Here is a 16,607-nt window from a genome sequence, read left to right on the forward strand (position 1 = left end):
GCCCTGTCTCAGCATGCTCACCCCCGCTCCCCGCAGCACAGTGTACAGATGGCTTTACTCTGTATTTAACCCCTTGTTATTCCTGCTGTGGGAGTGCTTGATGGGAGAGTGTAGAGAGAGCTTTATTCTGCATTTAACTAGTGTTGCATCTTACTTGAGAATGTTTGATGCTAAAATAATTACTCATAAAGGCAGTCAACACAATTAAAAAAAAAAGAACGCAGCACAAGGCATTAACACACCCACATGCTTGTAAAAATTACTGAGAATTTACATAAAGGTTGAGTCATAACACATGCTCTGCTAAACAGGGAAATTCCTGGTGCACCCAGCAACATCTCTATAACTATATCACCCACTTTGTTCTGTTTACCAGCTGGAATATGCAAATAACAGGATTTCACCAGTCTGCTTAAACAGGCCCCCCCCCCCCCGAGACCTTCGAGGTCTCTCTGCTTGCGATAAGTCTGCTGATGTTCCCAGCCACATTGTTCAACTGAAAACCACACAACAGGAAGTCCAGTCAAATCAGGATGCCCTCTTCGCACAAAACAAGATCCTGTCAGAAACCACAGCCTGCCTTTTTTTGGCTCAATAAAGTATGAGTAGGGGAATCAGTTTGCATTATACTAAAGCCAGACTCAGCCTCTGTGGTCACTTCACTGCAAGACTACACAAACAAACCAACCAGCAGAAGCAGTTTATAGCGCAGCCAACTTAGTGGACTGCATCTAAGCTGGTGTCAGAAGAGAGGACCATGAAGAGCAAAATTAGTAATGGGTTTTGGGTTATGGAGAACGGGCAGGAAAGTGGGGTCGAGGCCGAGATGAGATCAGCCATGATCGTATTGAATGGCGGAGCATGCTCGAGGGGGCTGAATTGCTTACTCCTGCTCCTACTTCTTATGTTCTTAAGAGCAGTTTGACCCCAGTGTTCAGATACAGCAGGGCAAGGGGCACAGGGTCAGAACTTTGATAGGCAACTATAGGACAGATAAAAGAACAAACCTGCATCTATATAATAGTCTTCCAAATCCTCAACGTCCTAAAGCCCTTCACAGCCAATGGATTCTTTTTATTTGTTTCATGGGATGTGGGCATCGCTGGCAAGACCAGCATTTGTTGCCTATTCCCGAATTGCCGTTGAGAAGGTGCTGGTGAGCCAACTTTTTGCAGCGCTGCAGTTCATGTGGTACAGGTAAACCCACAGTGCTTGTAAGAAGTTGTCATCGACATCGCTATCAAGCGGCACTTGCCTAGCAATAACCTGCTCAGTGACGCTCAGTTTGGGTTCCGCCAGGGCCACTCAGCTCCTGACCTCATTACAGCCTTGGTTCAAACACGGACGAAGAGCTGAACTCTAGGTGAGGGGAGAGTGACTGCCCTTAACATCAAGGCAGCATTTGACTGAGCATGGCATCAAGGAGCCCTAGCAAAACTGAAGTCAATGGGAATCGGGGGGAAACTTTCCGCTTCCTGACTGTTGTTGGCGCTGCACTCTTCTAGGCAAGTGGAGAGTATTCCATCACACTCTTGACTTGTGCCTTGTAGATGGTGGACAGGCTTTGGGAAGTCAGGAGGTGAGTTACTAGCCGTAGAATTTCCAGTCTCTGACCTGCTGTTGTAGCTACAGTTCAGTTTCTGGTCAATGATAACCCCCCCAGGATGTTGATAGTGGGGAATTCAGCGATGGTAATGCAGTTGAATGTCATGTGAAGATGGTTAGATTCTCTCTCAGATATCCTTCGTTGCTTGGCGCTTGTGTGGCGCAAATATAACTTGCCACTTATCAGCCCAAGCCTGAATGTTATCCAGGTCTTGCTGCATATGGAAACGGACTGCTTCAGTATCTAAGGAGTCACAAATGGTACAGTTATCGGTGAACATCCCCACTTCTGACCTTATGATGGGAGAGAAGATCATTGATGAATCAGCTGAAGATGGTTGGGCCTAGGACGCTACCCTGAGGAACTCCTGCAGCAATATCCTGGGACTGAGATGATTGGCCTTCAGCAACGACAGCTATCTTCCATTGTGCTAGATATGCCTGAAACATGGAGAGTTTTCCACCCTCCCGTACCCTTCCCCGATTCCCATTGACTTCAATTTGGCTAGGGCTCTTTGAGCCACACTCAGTCAAATACTGTCTTGATATCAACAGCAGTCACTGTCTACCATCTGTACACTGTGCGGGCAAACATTTCCAGGGCAGGCATAACAAGGATTAGATACAGAGTGAAGCTCCCTCTACACTCACCATCGAACACTCTCAGGGCTGGTACAGCACAGCTTGGATACGAAGATAGCACAGTCTTGAAGTTCAGTGATGAAAAAGTAAGCTTCTACTGAGCAGAGAAGGTTGAAGATATTTGATGGAAATTTAAAACATTTTGTTAAGTGAATAGGGAAAGTCTGTCCTCTAGGTGGGGTGGGGTTAGTGATGAGGGGTCTTCCATTTATAAATTGTCACTGTGTTAAGTTATTGATTTACTTCTTTCCATAAAGGATTGTGAAAACAGTGCTTTGTCAGGAAGTGGTTGGGGGAGAATCCATCGCATCCAGGGAAATTTGAAGCAGAGGGTAAAAACATAGGGCAGTGGTATTGAATTTGGATTGCTGTAGCAGAATCGGCATCCTTCTGTGCTGTTAAGATCTGTGGAACTAAGGTGTTTTTCTTATTTGTACAGATGATCACTGTGAATGCTGCACTGTTCCCCAGCTCTATCACAAATTCCCTGATTGCTGTTGGAAATGATGGACTCCAAGAGCGCGATCGAATGGTCCGAGCATGCCTTGCAATCCTCTGTGAGCTAGGTAATCTTCCCTGCAGGAGAGAAGTGTGTGCGCACTCTTGGACTTGGCCAATTGTTCGCACTGTTGTCTGAAACAAAACGTTGTGGTTTCAAACCCACTGTAAACTTGAGTGTATAACCTTGGCTCACATTCCAGCATAGTGCTGTCCTTTAGATGACATGTTAAATCGAGGCCTCGCTTCACATGTCCCAATGGATATTAAAAATTCCATTACACTGAGGAAGAATAGGGACACCTCCGACACCACAAAAAAAGTAGAGTAAGTAGTTTAATTGCTTATCCATTTATTGGGTTCTTCTGCATGCAAAATGGTTGTCTAATTTACCCACAATTTACTTCTGTTAGTTTAAATAGAAATACAAAATTATCCAGTGGATTGGACTAAAGCATTTTTGATAAAACACCACTACAAGGTGCATTTTTTGCACAATTTCAAGTTGAATTAACAGTTTTAATTAAGAGGAATACATGATCATAACTACAGAAGAGTAAATGTGATCAGTGATTTTTTTAAAAAGTAATTAAAATACCTCACCTAAAATACATGCCCCTCAAGGACCACAAATCACTGAGCTTGTTATATCTAGTCTGCACGAATACCTCTGAGGCAATGTATCTAAGACCGCATGATATTGAATACTATTTCACACTCAGCACTTCCTAATTAACACCACTTCCAGTTTCGATGTTGCCCTCATTCATGTCTTCGTTACCTCTCGACTTGACTGTTCCAATGCATTCCTGACTGCTCTCCCACATTCTACTCTCCAACAATTTGTGGTCATCCAAAACTCTGTTGCCCATGTCTTAACTTGCACCAAGTCCCGTTTCCCTATCACCCTGTGCTCACTGACCTACATTGGCTCCCTGTCAAGTAACGTCTTGATTTTAAAATTCTCATCCTTGTTTTCAAATCCTTCTGTAGCCTTGCCCCTCCCTATCTCTGTAATTTCCTCCAGCCCCACAACCCTCAAGATATCTGCTTTTCTCTAATTTTGCCCTCTTCTGCATCCCTGACTTTAATCGCTCTGCCATTGGTGGCTGCTCCTTCAGTTGTCTAGTCCCCAAGCTTTGGAATACCCTCCCTGCATTTCTCCGCATCTCCATCTTGCTTTCCTCCTTTTAAGACGCTCCTTAAAACCTACCTCTTTAACCAAACTTTTGGTCATCTGACCCAATATCTCCTTTTGTGGCTCGGTGTCATACTTTTGTTTTATAACGTTCTTATGAAGCGCCTTGGCATGTTTCATTATGTTACAGGTGCTATACAAATACGAGTTGTTGTTACTATGCACCTGAACACATTCAGTTCAGCGACAATAAAAACAGAAAATGCTGGAAATACTCCAAGTCAGGCATCATCTGTGGAGAGAGAAGAAGAGTTAACGTTTCAGGTCAGTGGCCTTTCATCAGTTCTGAAAGGTTATATCTGCTTCTCTCTCTACAGATGCGGCTTGACCTGCTAAGTATTTCCAGCACTTTGTTTTTATTTCAGATTTCCAGCATCTGCAGTATTTTGCTTTTATTTCAGTTCAGCGATGACCCCATCTAAAATACCCTATGGACGTGTACCCTTTATGCATATGAAGAATGCCAAATTAGACCAGATATTGCAGGATCTTCAATGCCTGTGAAACAGTAGCCCTGCATGAGTGAGTCTCTTCAGAATGGGAGGAAATTGGGGTGGGGGAAATCCTCATGATCAGGTTGTGAGGGAGCTAAATTAACATTAGGAGAAGTACGATCTGTAACCTCATAGTAAAGGAACCTCTAGGCAGCAGTGATCATAACATGATAGAATTTCGCATTCAGTTTGAGGGTGAGACTAGTATAAGAAACTTAAATAAAGGCAATTACAAGGGTATGAAGACAGAGTTGGCCAAAATGAACTGGGAAATTAGGTTACAAAATAGGATAGTAGAGAAGCAGTGTGAGACATTCATATCTCTGAGCAAAGATATATTCCAGTGAGAAAGAAAGATTCTAGAAGAATGATGCACCATCCATGGCTAACTAAGGAAGTTGAAGATCGTATTAAATTGAAAGAAGTTTCTGTGAAGATTGGTGATAGATCAGTAGATTGGACAGATCTTAAAAACCAGCAAAGAATGACTTAAAAAAAGGAGAAATTAAGCGCTTGAGAGAAAGCTAGCTAGAAATTTAAAAATAGATAGTATGAGTTTCTACAAGTATTTAAAAAGGAAAACAGTAACTCAAGTGAGCATTGGTCCTCTAGAGAGCGACTGGGGAATTTATAATGGGTAACAAGGCAATGCTGGAAGCATTGAACAGGTATTTTGTTTCAGTCGTCACTGTAGAAGACAAAAAAAATCCCAAAGATACTTGAAAAACAAGAGGTAAAAGGGAGGGAAGAACTTAAACAATCACAATCACCAGGGAAAAAGAACTGAGAAAACTAACTGCAGGTTGACAAGTCCCCAGGACCTGATTGCCTGCACCCTAGGGTCTTAAAAGAAGTGGCTGCAGATAATAGCTGCATTAGTTGTGATCTTCCAAAATTCTCTAGGTTCTGGAAAGGTCCCAGCGGATTGGAAAATTGTGAATATAACGCCTCTATTCAAGAAAGGAGGGAGACAGAAAGCAGGAAACTGTAGGCCAGTTAGCCTAACATCTGTCATGGGGAATATGCTAGAATCCAATATTAAGGAGGTTATAGTAGGACATTAGAAAATCGTAATGCGATCAGGCAGAGTCAACATGGTTTATGAAAGAAAAATTGTGTTTGACTAATTTATTAGCGTTCTTTGCGGAAGTAACAAACAACGTGGATAAAGGGGAACCTGTAGATGTGGTGTACTTGGATTTCCAAAAACTATTCGATAAGTTGCCACATCAGAGGTTTTTTTTTCTTCTTTGTCCTCCTTGTCTCGAGAGACAATGGGTAAGTGCCTGGAGGTGGTGAGTGGTTTGTGAAGCAGCACCTGGAGTGGCTATAAAGGCCAATTCTAGAGTGACACTCTTCCATAGGTGCAACAGATAAGATTGGTTGTCGGGGCTGTTGCACAGTTGGCTCTCCCCTTGCGCTTCTGTCTTTTTTCCTGCCAACTGCTAAGTCTCTTCGACTCGGCACACTTTAGCCCTGCCTTTATGGCTGTCCGCCAGCTCTGGCGATTGCTGGCAATTGACTCCCACGACTTGTGATCAATGTCACAGGACTTCATAAAAGCAAAATACTGCGGATGCTGGAAATCTGAAATAAAAACAAGAAATGCTGGAACCACTCAGCAGGTCTGGCAGCATCTGTGGAAAGAGAAGCAGAGTTAACGTTTCGGGTCCGATGAAGGGTCACTGACCCGAAATGTTAACTCTGCTTCTCTTTCCACAGATGCTGCCAGACCTGCTGAGTGGTTCCAGCATTTCTTGTTTTCATCACAGGACTTCATGTCGCGTTTGCAGACATCTTTAAAGCGGAGACATGGACGGCTGGTGGGTCTGATACCAGTGACTAGCTCGCTGTACAATGTGTCCTTGGGGATCCTGCCATCTTCCATGCGGCTCACATGGCCAAGCCATCTCAAGCGCCGCTGGCTCAGTAGGGCGTATATGCTGGGGATGTTGGCCGCCTTGAGGACTTCTGTATTTGAGATACTGTCCTGCCACCTGATGCCACGGAATCTCCGGAGGCAGCAAAGGTGGAATGAATTGAGACGTCGCTCTTGGCTGACATATGTTGTCCAGGCCTCACTGCCATAGAGCAAGTTACTGAGGACACAGGCTTGATATACTCGGACTTTTGTGTTCCGTGTCAGTGTGCCATTTTCCCACACTCTCTTGGTCAGTCTGGACATAGCAGTGGAAGCCTTTCCCATGCGCTTGTTGATTTCTGCATCGAGAGACAGGTTACTGGTGATAGTTGAGCCTAGGTAGGTGAATTCTTGAACCACTTCCAGAGCGTGGTCGCTGATATTGATGGATGGAGCATTTCTGACGTCATGTCCCATGATCATTTTCTTGAGGCTGATGGTTAGGCCAAATTCGTTGCAGGCAGCTGCAATCCTGTCGATGATTACACAAAATAAGAGTTCATGCTGTAGGGGGTAATATATTGACATGGGTAGAGGATTGGTTAGCTAACGAGAGTAAGGGTAAATGGGTCATTTTCAGGTTGGCAGGATCTGACTAATGGAGTGCCACAGGGATCAGTGCAGGGGCCTCAACTATTTACAATCTATATCAATGACTTGGATAAAGGGACAGAATGTTTAGTTGCTAAATTTGCTGATGACACAAAGATAGGTAGGAAGGTAAGTTCTCCAGAGGACATAAAAAGTCTACAAAAGGATCGAGATGACGTATGAAGAGAGGTTGGGTTGATTAGGTCGATTAGGCTTGTATTCGCTAGAGTTTAGAAGATTGAGAGGGGATCTCATAGAAACCTACAAAATTCTAACAGGACTGGACAGACTAGATGCAGGAATAATGTTCCCGATGGCGGGGGTGTCCAGGACCAGGGGTCACAGTCAAAGGATATGGGGTAAGCCATTTAGATCTGAGATGAGGAGAGATTTCTTCACCCAGAGAGTGGTGAACCTGTGGAATTCTCTACCACAGAAAGCATTTGAGGCCAAATCATTAAATATATTCAAGAAAGAGTTAGATATAGTTCTTAGGACTAATAGGATCAAGGGATACGGGGCGAAAGCGGGAACAGGTTACTGAGTTTGGATGATCAGCCATGATCGTATTGAATGGAGGAGCAGGCTCGAAGGGCTGAATGGCCTACTCCTCCTATTTTCCTATGTTTCTATGAGATAAGTTAACCAAGTAGACAAAAATCCGGCAGTTGGAGTATAATGTGGGAAAATGTGCACTTGTCCACTTTGGCTGGAAAAATAGAAAAGCAGAATATTACTTAAGTGGAGAGACATTACAGAACTCTGCATTACAGAGGGATCTGGGTATCCTGGTACGTGAATCACAAAAAGTTAGTATACAGGTACAGCAAGTGATTAGGAAAGCAAATGGAATGTTGTCGTTTATTGCGAGGGGAATAGGTATAAAAGTAGGGAAGATTTGTTACAGCTGTACAGGGCATTGGTGAGACCACATCTGGAGTACTGCGTACAGTTTTGGTTTTCTTGCCAAAGAAAGGATAAAATTGCATTAGAAGCATCAGAGAAGATTCACTCGACTGATTCTTGAGATGAAGGAGTTACCTTTTGAGGAAAGGTTGGACAGGTTGGGCCTATACCATTGCAGTTTTAAAAAATCCAGGACAAAGCAGCCTGCTTGATTGGCACCCCATCTACAAACATTCACTCCCTCCACCACTGACGCACAGTGGCAACAGTGTGTACCATCTACAAGATGCACTGCAGCAATGCACCAAGGCTCCTTCGACAGCACCTTCCAAACCCGCGACCTCTACCAACTAGATGGACAAGGGCAGCAAATACATGGGAACATCACCGTCTGCAAGTTCCCCTCCAAGTCACACACCATCCTGACTTGGAACTATATCGCCGTTACTTCACTGTCGCTGGGTCAAAATCTTGGAACTCCCTTCCTAACAGCACTGTGGGTGTACCTACCCCAAATGGACTGCAGCGGTTCAAGAAGGCAGCTCACCACCACCTTCTCAAGGGCAATTAGGGATGGGCAATAAATGCAGGCCTGGCCAGCGTCGCCCACATCCCATGAATGAATTTAAAAAAAAGAGAGGTGATCTTATTGGAATATATAAGATACTGAGGGGACTTAACAGGATGGATGCTGGAAGGATATTCCCACTTATGGGCAAGACTGTAACCAGGGGACACTAAGTTTAAAAATAAGGGGTCTCCCATTTAAGACTGAGATGAGGAGACATTTTTTTCTCTGAGGGTCATTAGTCTGTTGAATTGGCTTCCTCAGAGAGCACCAGAGGCAGGGTCATTTAATATATTCAAGGCTGAGTTAGATAGATTCTTGATAGACAAGGGAGTTGAGTGTTATGGGGAGCAGACTGGAAAGTAGAGTTGAGACCACGTTCAGATCAGCCATGATCTTATCAAATGGTGGAGCAGGCTCGAGGGGCTGAGTTGCCTACTCCTGCTTGTAATTTCTATGTACAAGGCACTGATGGAGTTACTGAGTGATAGATATGAGGAGTCTGGATTAACATCAGTAGAGAGATTCTGTACACAGTGTTTGAGCTCGTCCTTTCCAGCATGTGGATTCTAGCGTATCAGCTTCAATCTCAGCAGCACTTTGATGCTGGGTCGTCTTCCTCCACCCTTTTGGTATCATCAACACTGCCTGTTTAAGAATTCAAAACAAGAGAGAATAAACTTGTATTTTTCGAAATGGCCTTTTAAACCCTCTACATCTAAACTGCTTCACAGTCAGTAAATTAACTTTGAGGTCTCGATTCTGTTCTTTGGTCGGCAAACGCAGCATCCAACTTGTGCACAACAAAGGCCCATAAACAGTAATGAAACAAATTTGTTTTTTATTCATTTGTGGGGTGTGGGTGTCACTGGCCATGCCAGCATTTATTGCCCATTACTAATTGCCCTTGAGAAGGTGGTGATGAGCTGGCTTCTTGAACCGCTGCAGTCCTAGGGGTGTCGGTACACTAACAATGCTGTTAGGAAGGTAGTCCAAGGAATTTGATCCAGTGACAGTGAAGGAATGGCTTATAGCTCCAAGTCAGGATGCTGTGTGGCTTGTATGGGAATTTATAGGTGCTGCTGTTCCTATGCATCTGCTGCCCGTGTCCTTCCAGGTGGTAGAGGTCATGGGTTTGGAAGGTGCTGTCGAAGGAACCTTTGTGAGTTGCTGCAGTGCATTTTGTAGATGGTACACTGTGCCACTGCCACTGTGTGTCGGTGGTGAGGGAAGTGAATGTTGAAGGTGGTGGGTTGGGTGCCAAGCAAGTGGGCTGCTTTGTTCTGGATGGTGTTGATCTTGAGTATTGTTGGAGCTGCACCCATCCAGGCAAGTGGAGAGTATTCCATCACACTCCTGACTTGTGCCTTGTAGATAGTGCACAGGCAATGGGGAGTCAGGAGGTGAGTTACTTGCTGCACAATTCCAAGCTTCTGACCTTCTTTAGTAGCCACAGTATTTATGTGGATGGTCCAGTTCAGTTTCTGGTCAATGGTAACCCCCAAGATGTTGTTAGTGGGGTATTCAGCGATGGTAATGCCATTGAACATCAAGGGGAGATGGTTAGATTCTCTTTTGCTTGAGATGGTCGTTGCCTGGCACTTGTATGGTGCAAATGTTACTTGCCATTTATCAGCCCAAGTCTGGATGTTGTCCATGTCTTGATGCTTCTGGACATGTGCTGCTTCAGTATCTGACGAGTTGTGAATAGTGCTGAACATTGTGCAATCATCAGCGAACATTCCCATTTCTGACCTTATGATGGAGGGAAGATCATTGATGAAGCAGCTGAAGATGGTTGCGCCTAGGACAACTCTTGCTGTGATGTTCTGGGACTGTGATGATTGATGGCCAACAACTAAAACCATCTTCCTTTGTGTTAGGTATGGCTCCAACCAGCGGAGAGTTTTCCTCCTGATTCCCATTTAAAATTTTTTTTTCCATCACATTTAATAACAGGGTTTATTATTTTTGAATTCATCTGTTTTACAATAGCCATTTTCCCTCATCATTTCCTCTCCAGGTTCTATGGGGGACATCAGTGGGTCGGGGCATTTCTGTTTCATGGAAGTAACGCATGATGTGTGTCCGTTTCTTCCACACTTCGCCTCGCTCTGGTTCCGCGATAGTAACGCCTTCACCACCGTTTTGCTAGGGCTCCTTGATGCCATACTCTGTCAAATGCTGCCGCGATGTCTAGGGCAATCGCTCTCACTTCAAATGACTAGTTAATGGTGGTAATTTTCACCTTCATTGCTTGGGTGGTAAATTAGCAGAGTGAATTACAATGGAAAAGAATATCGGGCATGTTCTATAACTGGTCGGTAGTTGACAGCCGGTTTACCGCTCAAGGGGTGATAATGAAAATTATGACCAATCTGTTTTGTTGGTTGAGGCGGTAGAGTGATGGCTGAAACATCAGGAAATCCTCCTCCTCTTTGTAAAGTGTTGTTGGATCTTTACATTTATGTGAACAGGAAGCTAAGGCTTCAGTTTAATATCTGATCCGAAAGATGACGCTTCTGGCTGGATTACCACATTACTGCACTGCGAGTGTCAGCCAAGGTTATGCTCTCAAATCCACAAACCAACTGAAAAGTAAAAAGTCAAATGGATGTTAAATTTTAGCTTGATGAAGAAGTCTGATTGCAGTTTCCTTTTTACAGAGATTCCAAGTTTGCCTTTTTCCTGTTGTGTAAATGTGGGCTTTTTTTTCCTTTCTCAGCACTTCAGAATGCGGAGGTGGTGGCCCTCCGTGGCGGTCTTAGCACCATTCTGAAGAATGTGATTGATTGTCAACTGAACCGCATAAATGAGGCACTCATTACGACCATTCTGCACCTGCTAAATCACCCAAAGACGAGGAAGTACGTGAGAGCTGATGTGGAGTTGGAGGTATGGCCACTCATTGCTTTTGATTGCAGTAGAAATGGTTGACTTGCTGTGCACTCTGTAATACAGTAATCTGGTTTGTACAAATCCAGCTCGTAAACACATTGATGCAATTCAACCAGTCCCCCCCACCACCACCTCCACTAATAGGTACAGGCACCCACTTGTGCAGAATTGAGTTTAAGATGTAGTTCGGACTGTCCTACAATAGCTGATGCCATGCCGACAGAGGCAATATCTAGATGCCAGAACAAAATGCTTGGATGCATGCTTAAACAACAAAAGGTGAGCACAGTAAAGACGTAAGAGCAAATTCTACATTTCCAGTATGGATTAGGGCTTTCTGGGAATGCATGGTGGGAAATTACTGTATGGCGTGATATCACCCCCTTTTTTTTGCAAGTGTGGATCCAACCTTATAATATCTTCACATAGATAGAGGTGACTATGTGGAACAGATAACTCATTTGGTTCCACTTACCTATCATAGGCAGAGCATTCACTGTCGCCTTGGGAATCCTGTTGTTAGACAGACTGTATTTTCAGGTGGGTGATGGTGGTGAGTTTGTGGGCTTCACTGATGCACAAATTGGGATGGGAGAAACTGCCTTATATGTGGTTTTGCTGCCACCCAGGATTGCAGATACTGCACGCTAAGCATGGAGTATTTGAAAATTTGTATGTCTAATGTGAGTGATTTGATGTTCTGAAGAGTTTTGGCTTATTTAAGACAAGCTGAAGTTGTAAGGAACTATTGTAATCATGTTTTCTTCTGTTTTGTAGCAAATTTTAGCACCATACACAGATTTTCACTACCGACATAATCCAGACACTGCAGAGGGGCAGCTGAAGTAAGTTTCCTTTTTCATTTTCTTTCAAATACAATAAAATAAATAATCCTCATAACAAAGAAATTTGTGAGGGGATCAGACAGGATAACTAGTTCCGGAGCAGTTGGCCCACCAACCAGAGAGGGAAAGCCTTCCCTGAATACTTCATGGATAAATATTCTGTTTGGTGTGGTAGAGGCCAGTGAGGGTCCCAGCTTTCACTCCCAGTCTATGTGCTGAGTTAGCCTACTTTAACTGGGAGAGCATCGAGGGGATTGGGGCTACAACTGGACTAGGGAGAGGAAAAATCAGGCAGGATTTCTGCTCCTGGGTTACTGTCCAGTGACTCGCACTTAAGTGAGCATTAGGCAAGGACAGGACTGGGTTCAGCTGTGGTTCTATCTGCAGATGTGGAGTCTACTGGCACTTTCTGTCTGGGCCCATACTAGCAGAGTAGCCATATGGTGCAGTACCACAGGACGGCTTGTGCCTGTGTAACTGAATGTAGTTGTTGCTTTCAGGGGTGTAATAGTTGTTTATTTTTTGATTTTATGCAGAGAAGACCGAGAAGCACGATTATTAGCCAGCAAAATGGCGATAGTAGCAGCCTTCCGATCCTGGGCAGGTAAGACTCAACAGGGTGCATAATCCATATCAATTGTTTCATCAGTGTTTGTTCTAGGGATGTGGCAAACACAGGCAAGACAGTATTTATTATCTCTCATTACCCTGAGGGCATTGAATCAACTATGTAGTATGGGATTGGAGTCCAGATAGGAAGATCGCAAGGGTGTCATCTTAGCATCATCCCAGGTTAGGTAAAAGTAGTTTCATTAGTGATGTTTGTGTTTGTGCTAGGTATGACTCCGACCAGTGGAGAGTTTCCCCCTTGATTCCCATTAACTTCAATTTTACTTGCACTCCTTGATGCCACATTCAGTCAAATGCTGCCTTGATGTCAAGGGCAGTCACTCTCACCTCCCCTCTTGAGTTCAGTCCTTTTGTTAAATGTTAACAACTTTTTGTCTTTTTAAAAACCTTATGTGAATTTTAAGGTTTGGTATTTAAAGCTTTAGTTTGAGTCTGGAACTTTGTTTGACATTGCCTAACTTTATTGTGTTTGATTTGCAGGAATTATAAATCTGTGCCGGCCGGGAAACTCTGGTATCCAATCTTTAATCGGAATACTTTGCATACCAAATATGGAAGTGCGGGTAGGTAGCATTTGAAAATGTTCTCGCTGTCAAATGTAGCACTTGCGTGTGGCATTTTTTTTTAATGGTTATTTAGTGTTGACATTTTTAGAAGATTGGGTATTTCATCATCCCATAATTAGAATTTCAAACATGCCCCCTTTGTTTTCTTTATTATGTGGCGTTATTCAGTTTATTCCACATCATGTTGTCTACAACTGTGCCATATCTGATGATTGAGGGGACTGTGTGTAAAATCAAGTTTGTGATTTATTCTTTGGGCATGTTTTAAACCAGGTGAGTGGGTTTGACAAACATCTCGGTTACATTCCCCCAGTTGCACTCACTCCTATTCATAATGAGCCTTGTTTAAGCTTAACGTGTGATAATCACAATCTAAAAGTAGACCTGAGGGCTCTTCTGTGCCTCAGGCTAAGTGCACCGAGCGTGGTATCAAGCTTTACTGATCAAGGAGGTCTCTGACTCGGTAATTTTTTTTTTATTCATACATGAGATGTGGGCGTCACTGACTAGGCCAGCATTTATTGCCCATCCCTAATTGCCCTTGAAAAGTTGGTGGTGAGCTGCCGCCTTGAACCGCTGCAGTCCATGTGGGGTAGGTACACTTACAGTGCTGTTAGGAAGGGAATTCCAGGATTTTGACCCAGCGACAGTGAAGGAACGGTGATATAGTTCCAAGTCAGGATAGTGTGTGGTTTGGAGGGAAACTTGCAGGTGGTAGTGTTCCCGTGTATCTGCTCCCCTTATTCTTCTAGGTGGTAGAGGTCGTGGGTTTGGCAGGTGCTGTCGAAGGAGCCTTGGTGCGTTGCTGCAGTGAATCTTCCAGATGGTACACACTGCTGCCACTGTGTGTCAGTGGTGGAGGGAGTGAATGTTGAAGGTGGTGGATGGGGTGCCAGTCAAGTGGGCTGCTTTGTCCTGGATGGTGTCGAGCTTCTTAAGTGTTGGAGCTGCACTCATCCAGGCAAGTGGAGAGTATTCCATCATACTCCTGACTTGTGCCTTGCAGATGGTGGACAGGCATTGGGGAGTCAGGAGGTGAATTAATTCACAGAATCACAGAATAATACAGTGCAGAAGAGGCCCTTCGGCCCATCGAGGCTGCACCGATGCATTAAAACACCTGACCTGTCTACCTAATCCCATTTGCCAGCACTTGGCCCATAGCCTTGAATGTTATGACGTGCCAAGTGTTCATCCAGGTACTTTTTAAAGGATGTGAGGCAACCTGTCTCTACCACCCTCCTAGGCAGGGCATTCCAGACCGTCACCACCCTCTGGGTAAAAAAGTTCTTCCTCAAATCCCCCTTAAACCTCCTGCCCCTCAGCTTAAACTTGTGACTCCTCATAACTGACCCTTCAACTAAGGGGAACAGCTGCTCCCTATCCACCCTGTCCATGCCCCTCATAATCTTGTACACCTCGATCAAGTCACCCCTCAGTCTTCTCTGCTCCAGCGAAAACAACCCAAGCCTATCCAACCTCTCCTCATAGCTTAAATGTTCCATCCCAGGCAACATCCTGGTGAATCACCTCTGCACCCCGTCCAATGCAATCACATTCTTCCTATAATGTGGCGACCAGGATTGCACATAGTAGTCCAGCTGTGGCCTTACCAAAGTTCTGTACAACTCCAACATGATTGCTGCAGGCTTCCTAGCTCTTGTAGCCACGATATTTAAGCTACTCCACTTCAGTTTCTGGTCAATGGTAAACCCCAGGATGTTGATAGTGGGGGATTCAGCGTTCGTAATGCCATTGAATGTCAAGGGGAGATGATAGATTCTTTCTTGTTTGAGCTGGTCATTGCCCGGCACATGTGGCGTGAATGTTACTTGCCACTCATCAGTCCAAGCCTTGATGTTGTCCAGGTCATGCTGCATAGGGACATGGGCTGCTTCAGTATCTGAGGAGTTGCGAATGGTGCTGAACATTGTGCAGTCATCAGCGAACATCCCCACTTCTGACCCTATGGTGGTCAATGATGAATCAGCTAAAGGTGGTTGGGCCTAGGAACTCCTGCAGTGATGTCCTGGAGCTGAGGTGATTGAATTCCAACAACCACAACCATCATCCTTTACGCTAGGTATGATTCCAACCAGCAGAGAATTTCCCCCTGATTCCCATTGACTCCAGTTTTGCTAGGGCTCCTTGATGCCATACTCAGTCACATGCTGCTTTGATGTCAAGGGCAGTCACTCTCACCTCACCTCTGGAGTTCAGCTCTTCTGTCCATGTTTGAACCAAGGCTATAATGAGGTCAGAAGCTGAGTGGCCCTGGTGAAACTCAAACTGAGCGTCACTGAGTAGGTTATTGCTAAGCAAGTGCCACTTGATAGCACTGTTGACGACACCTTCCATCATTTTACTGATGATTGAGAGTAGGCTGATGGGGTGGTAGTTGGCCGGGTTGGATTTGTCCTGCTTTTTGTGTACAGGACATACCCTCGGCAATTTTCCAGATTACTGGGTAGATGCCAGTGTTGTAGCTATACTGGAACAGCTTGGCTACGAGCGCGGCAAGTTCTGGAGCATTGGTCTTCAGTACTATTGCCAGAATGTTGTCAGGGCCCGTAGCCTTTGCAGTATCCAGTGCCTTTCTTGATATCACGCAGAGTGAATCGAATTGGCTGAAGTCTAGCATCTGTGATGCTGGGGATTAGGGAGGAGGCCGAGGTGGATCATCCACTCGACACTTCTGGCTGAAGATTGTTGCAAATGCTTCAGTCTTATCTTTTGCACTGATGTGGTGGGCTCCCCCATCATTGAGGATGGGGATAGTTTTTGGGCCATCTATTCCAGTTAGTTGTTCAACTGTCTACCACCATTCGTGACTGAATGTGGCAGGACTGCAGAGCTTAGATCTGATCTGTTGGTTATGGGATTGCTTAGCTCTATCTATCGCATGCTGCTTATGCTGTTTGGCATGCAAATAGTCCTGGGTTGTAGTTTCACCGGTTTGGCACTTCATTTTGAGGTATTCCTGGTGCTGCTCTTTCATGCCCTCCTGCACTCTTCATTGAACTAGGGTAGGTCCCCTGGCTTGATGGTAATGGTAGAGTGGGGGATATGCTGGGCCATGAGGTTACAGGTTGTAGTTGAGTACGATGGATGGTAGGACCCCAGGAAGTACAGAAGGTCAGAGGGATCTTGGTGTACTTGTCCATAGGTCACTGAAGGCAGCAACAGAGGTAGATGAGGTGGTTCGGAAGGCATATGGGATACTTGCCTTTATCAGCCGAGGCATA

The 16,607-nt window shown here is 44.7% G+C and overlaps 1 protein-coding gene across 3 annotated transcripts in view; it reads left to right on the forward strand.

Annotated features, from left to right (window-relative positions):
- The window catches only part of rictora (RPTOR independent companion of MTOR, complex 2 a), a 373,719-nt gene that overhangs the window by 176,516 nt on the left and 180,596 nt on the right, over positions 1 to 16,607 (forward strand). For all 3 annotated transcript variants that reach the window (XM_068029133.1, XM_068029132.1, XM_068029135.1), the window contains 5 exons: positions 2,687 to 2,813; positions 11,149 to 11,318; positions 12,099 to 12,166; positions 12,703 to 12,770; positions 13,277 to 13,359. In XM_068029133.1, coding sequence (XP_067885234.1) covers positions 2,687 to 2,813; positions 11,149 to 11,318; positions 12,099 to 12,166; positions 12,703 to 12,770; positions 13,277 to 13,359 — 516 coding nt within the window. The remainder of the gene's footprint in view (positions 1 to 2,686; positions 2,814 to 11,148; positions 11,319 to 12,098; positions 12,167 to 12,702; positions 12,771 to 13,276; positions 13,360 to 16,607) is intronic.

The sequence above is a fragment of the Heterodontus francisci genome, chromosome 4 (genome assembly GCF_036365525.1).
Source record: "Heterodontus francisci isolate sHetFra1 chromosome 4, sHetFra1.hap1, whole genome shotgun sequence".
NCBI classification, from domain to species: Eukaryota; Metazoa; Chordata; class Chondrichthyes; order Heterodontiformes; family Heterodontidae; genus Heterodontus; species Heterodontus francisci.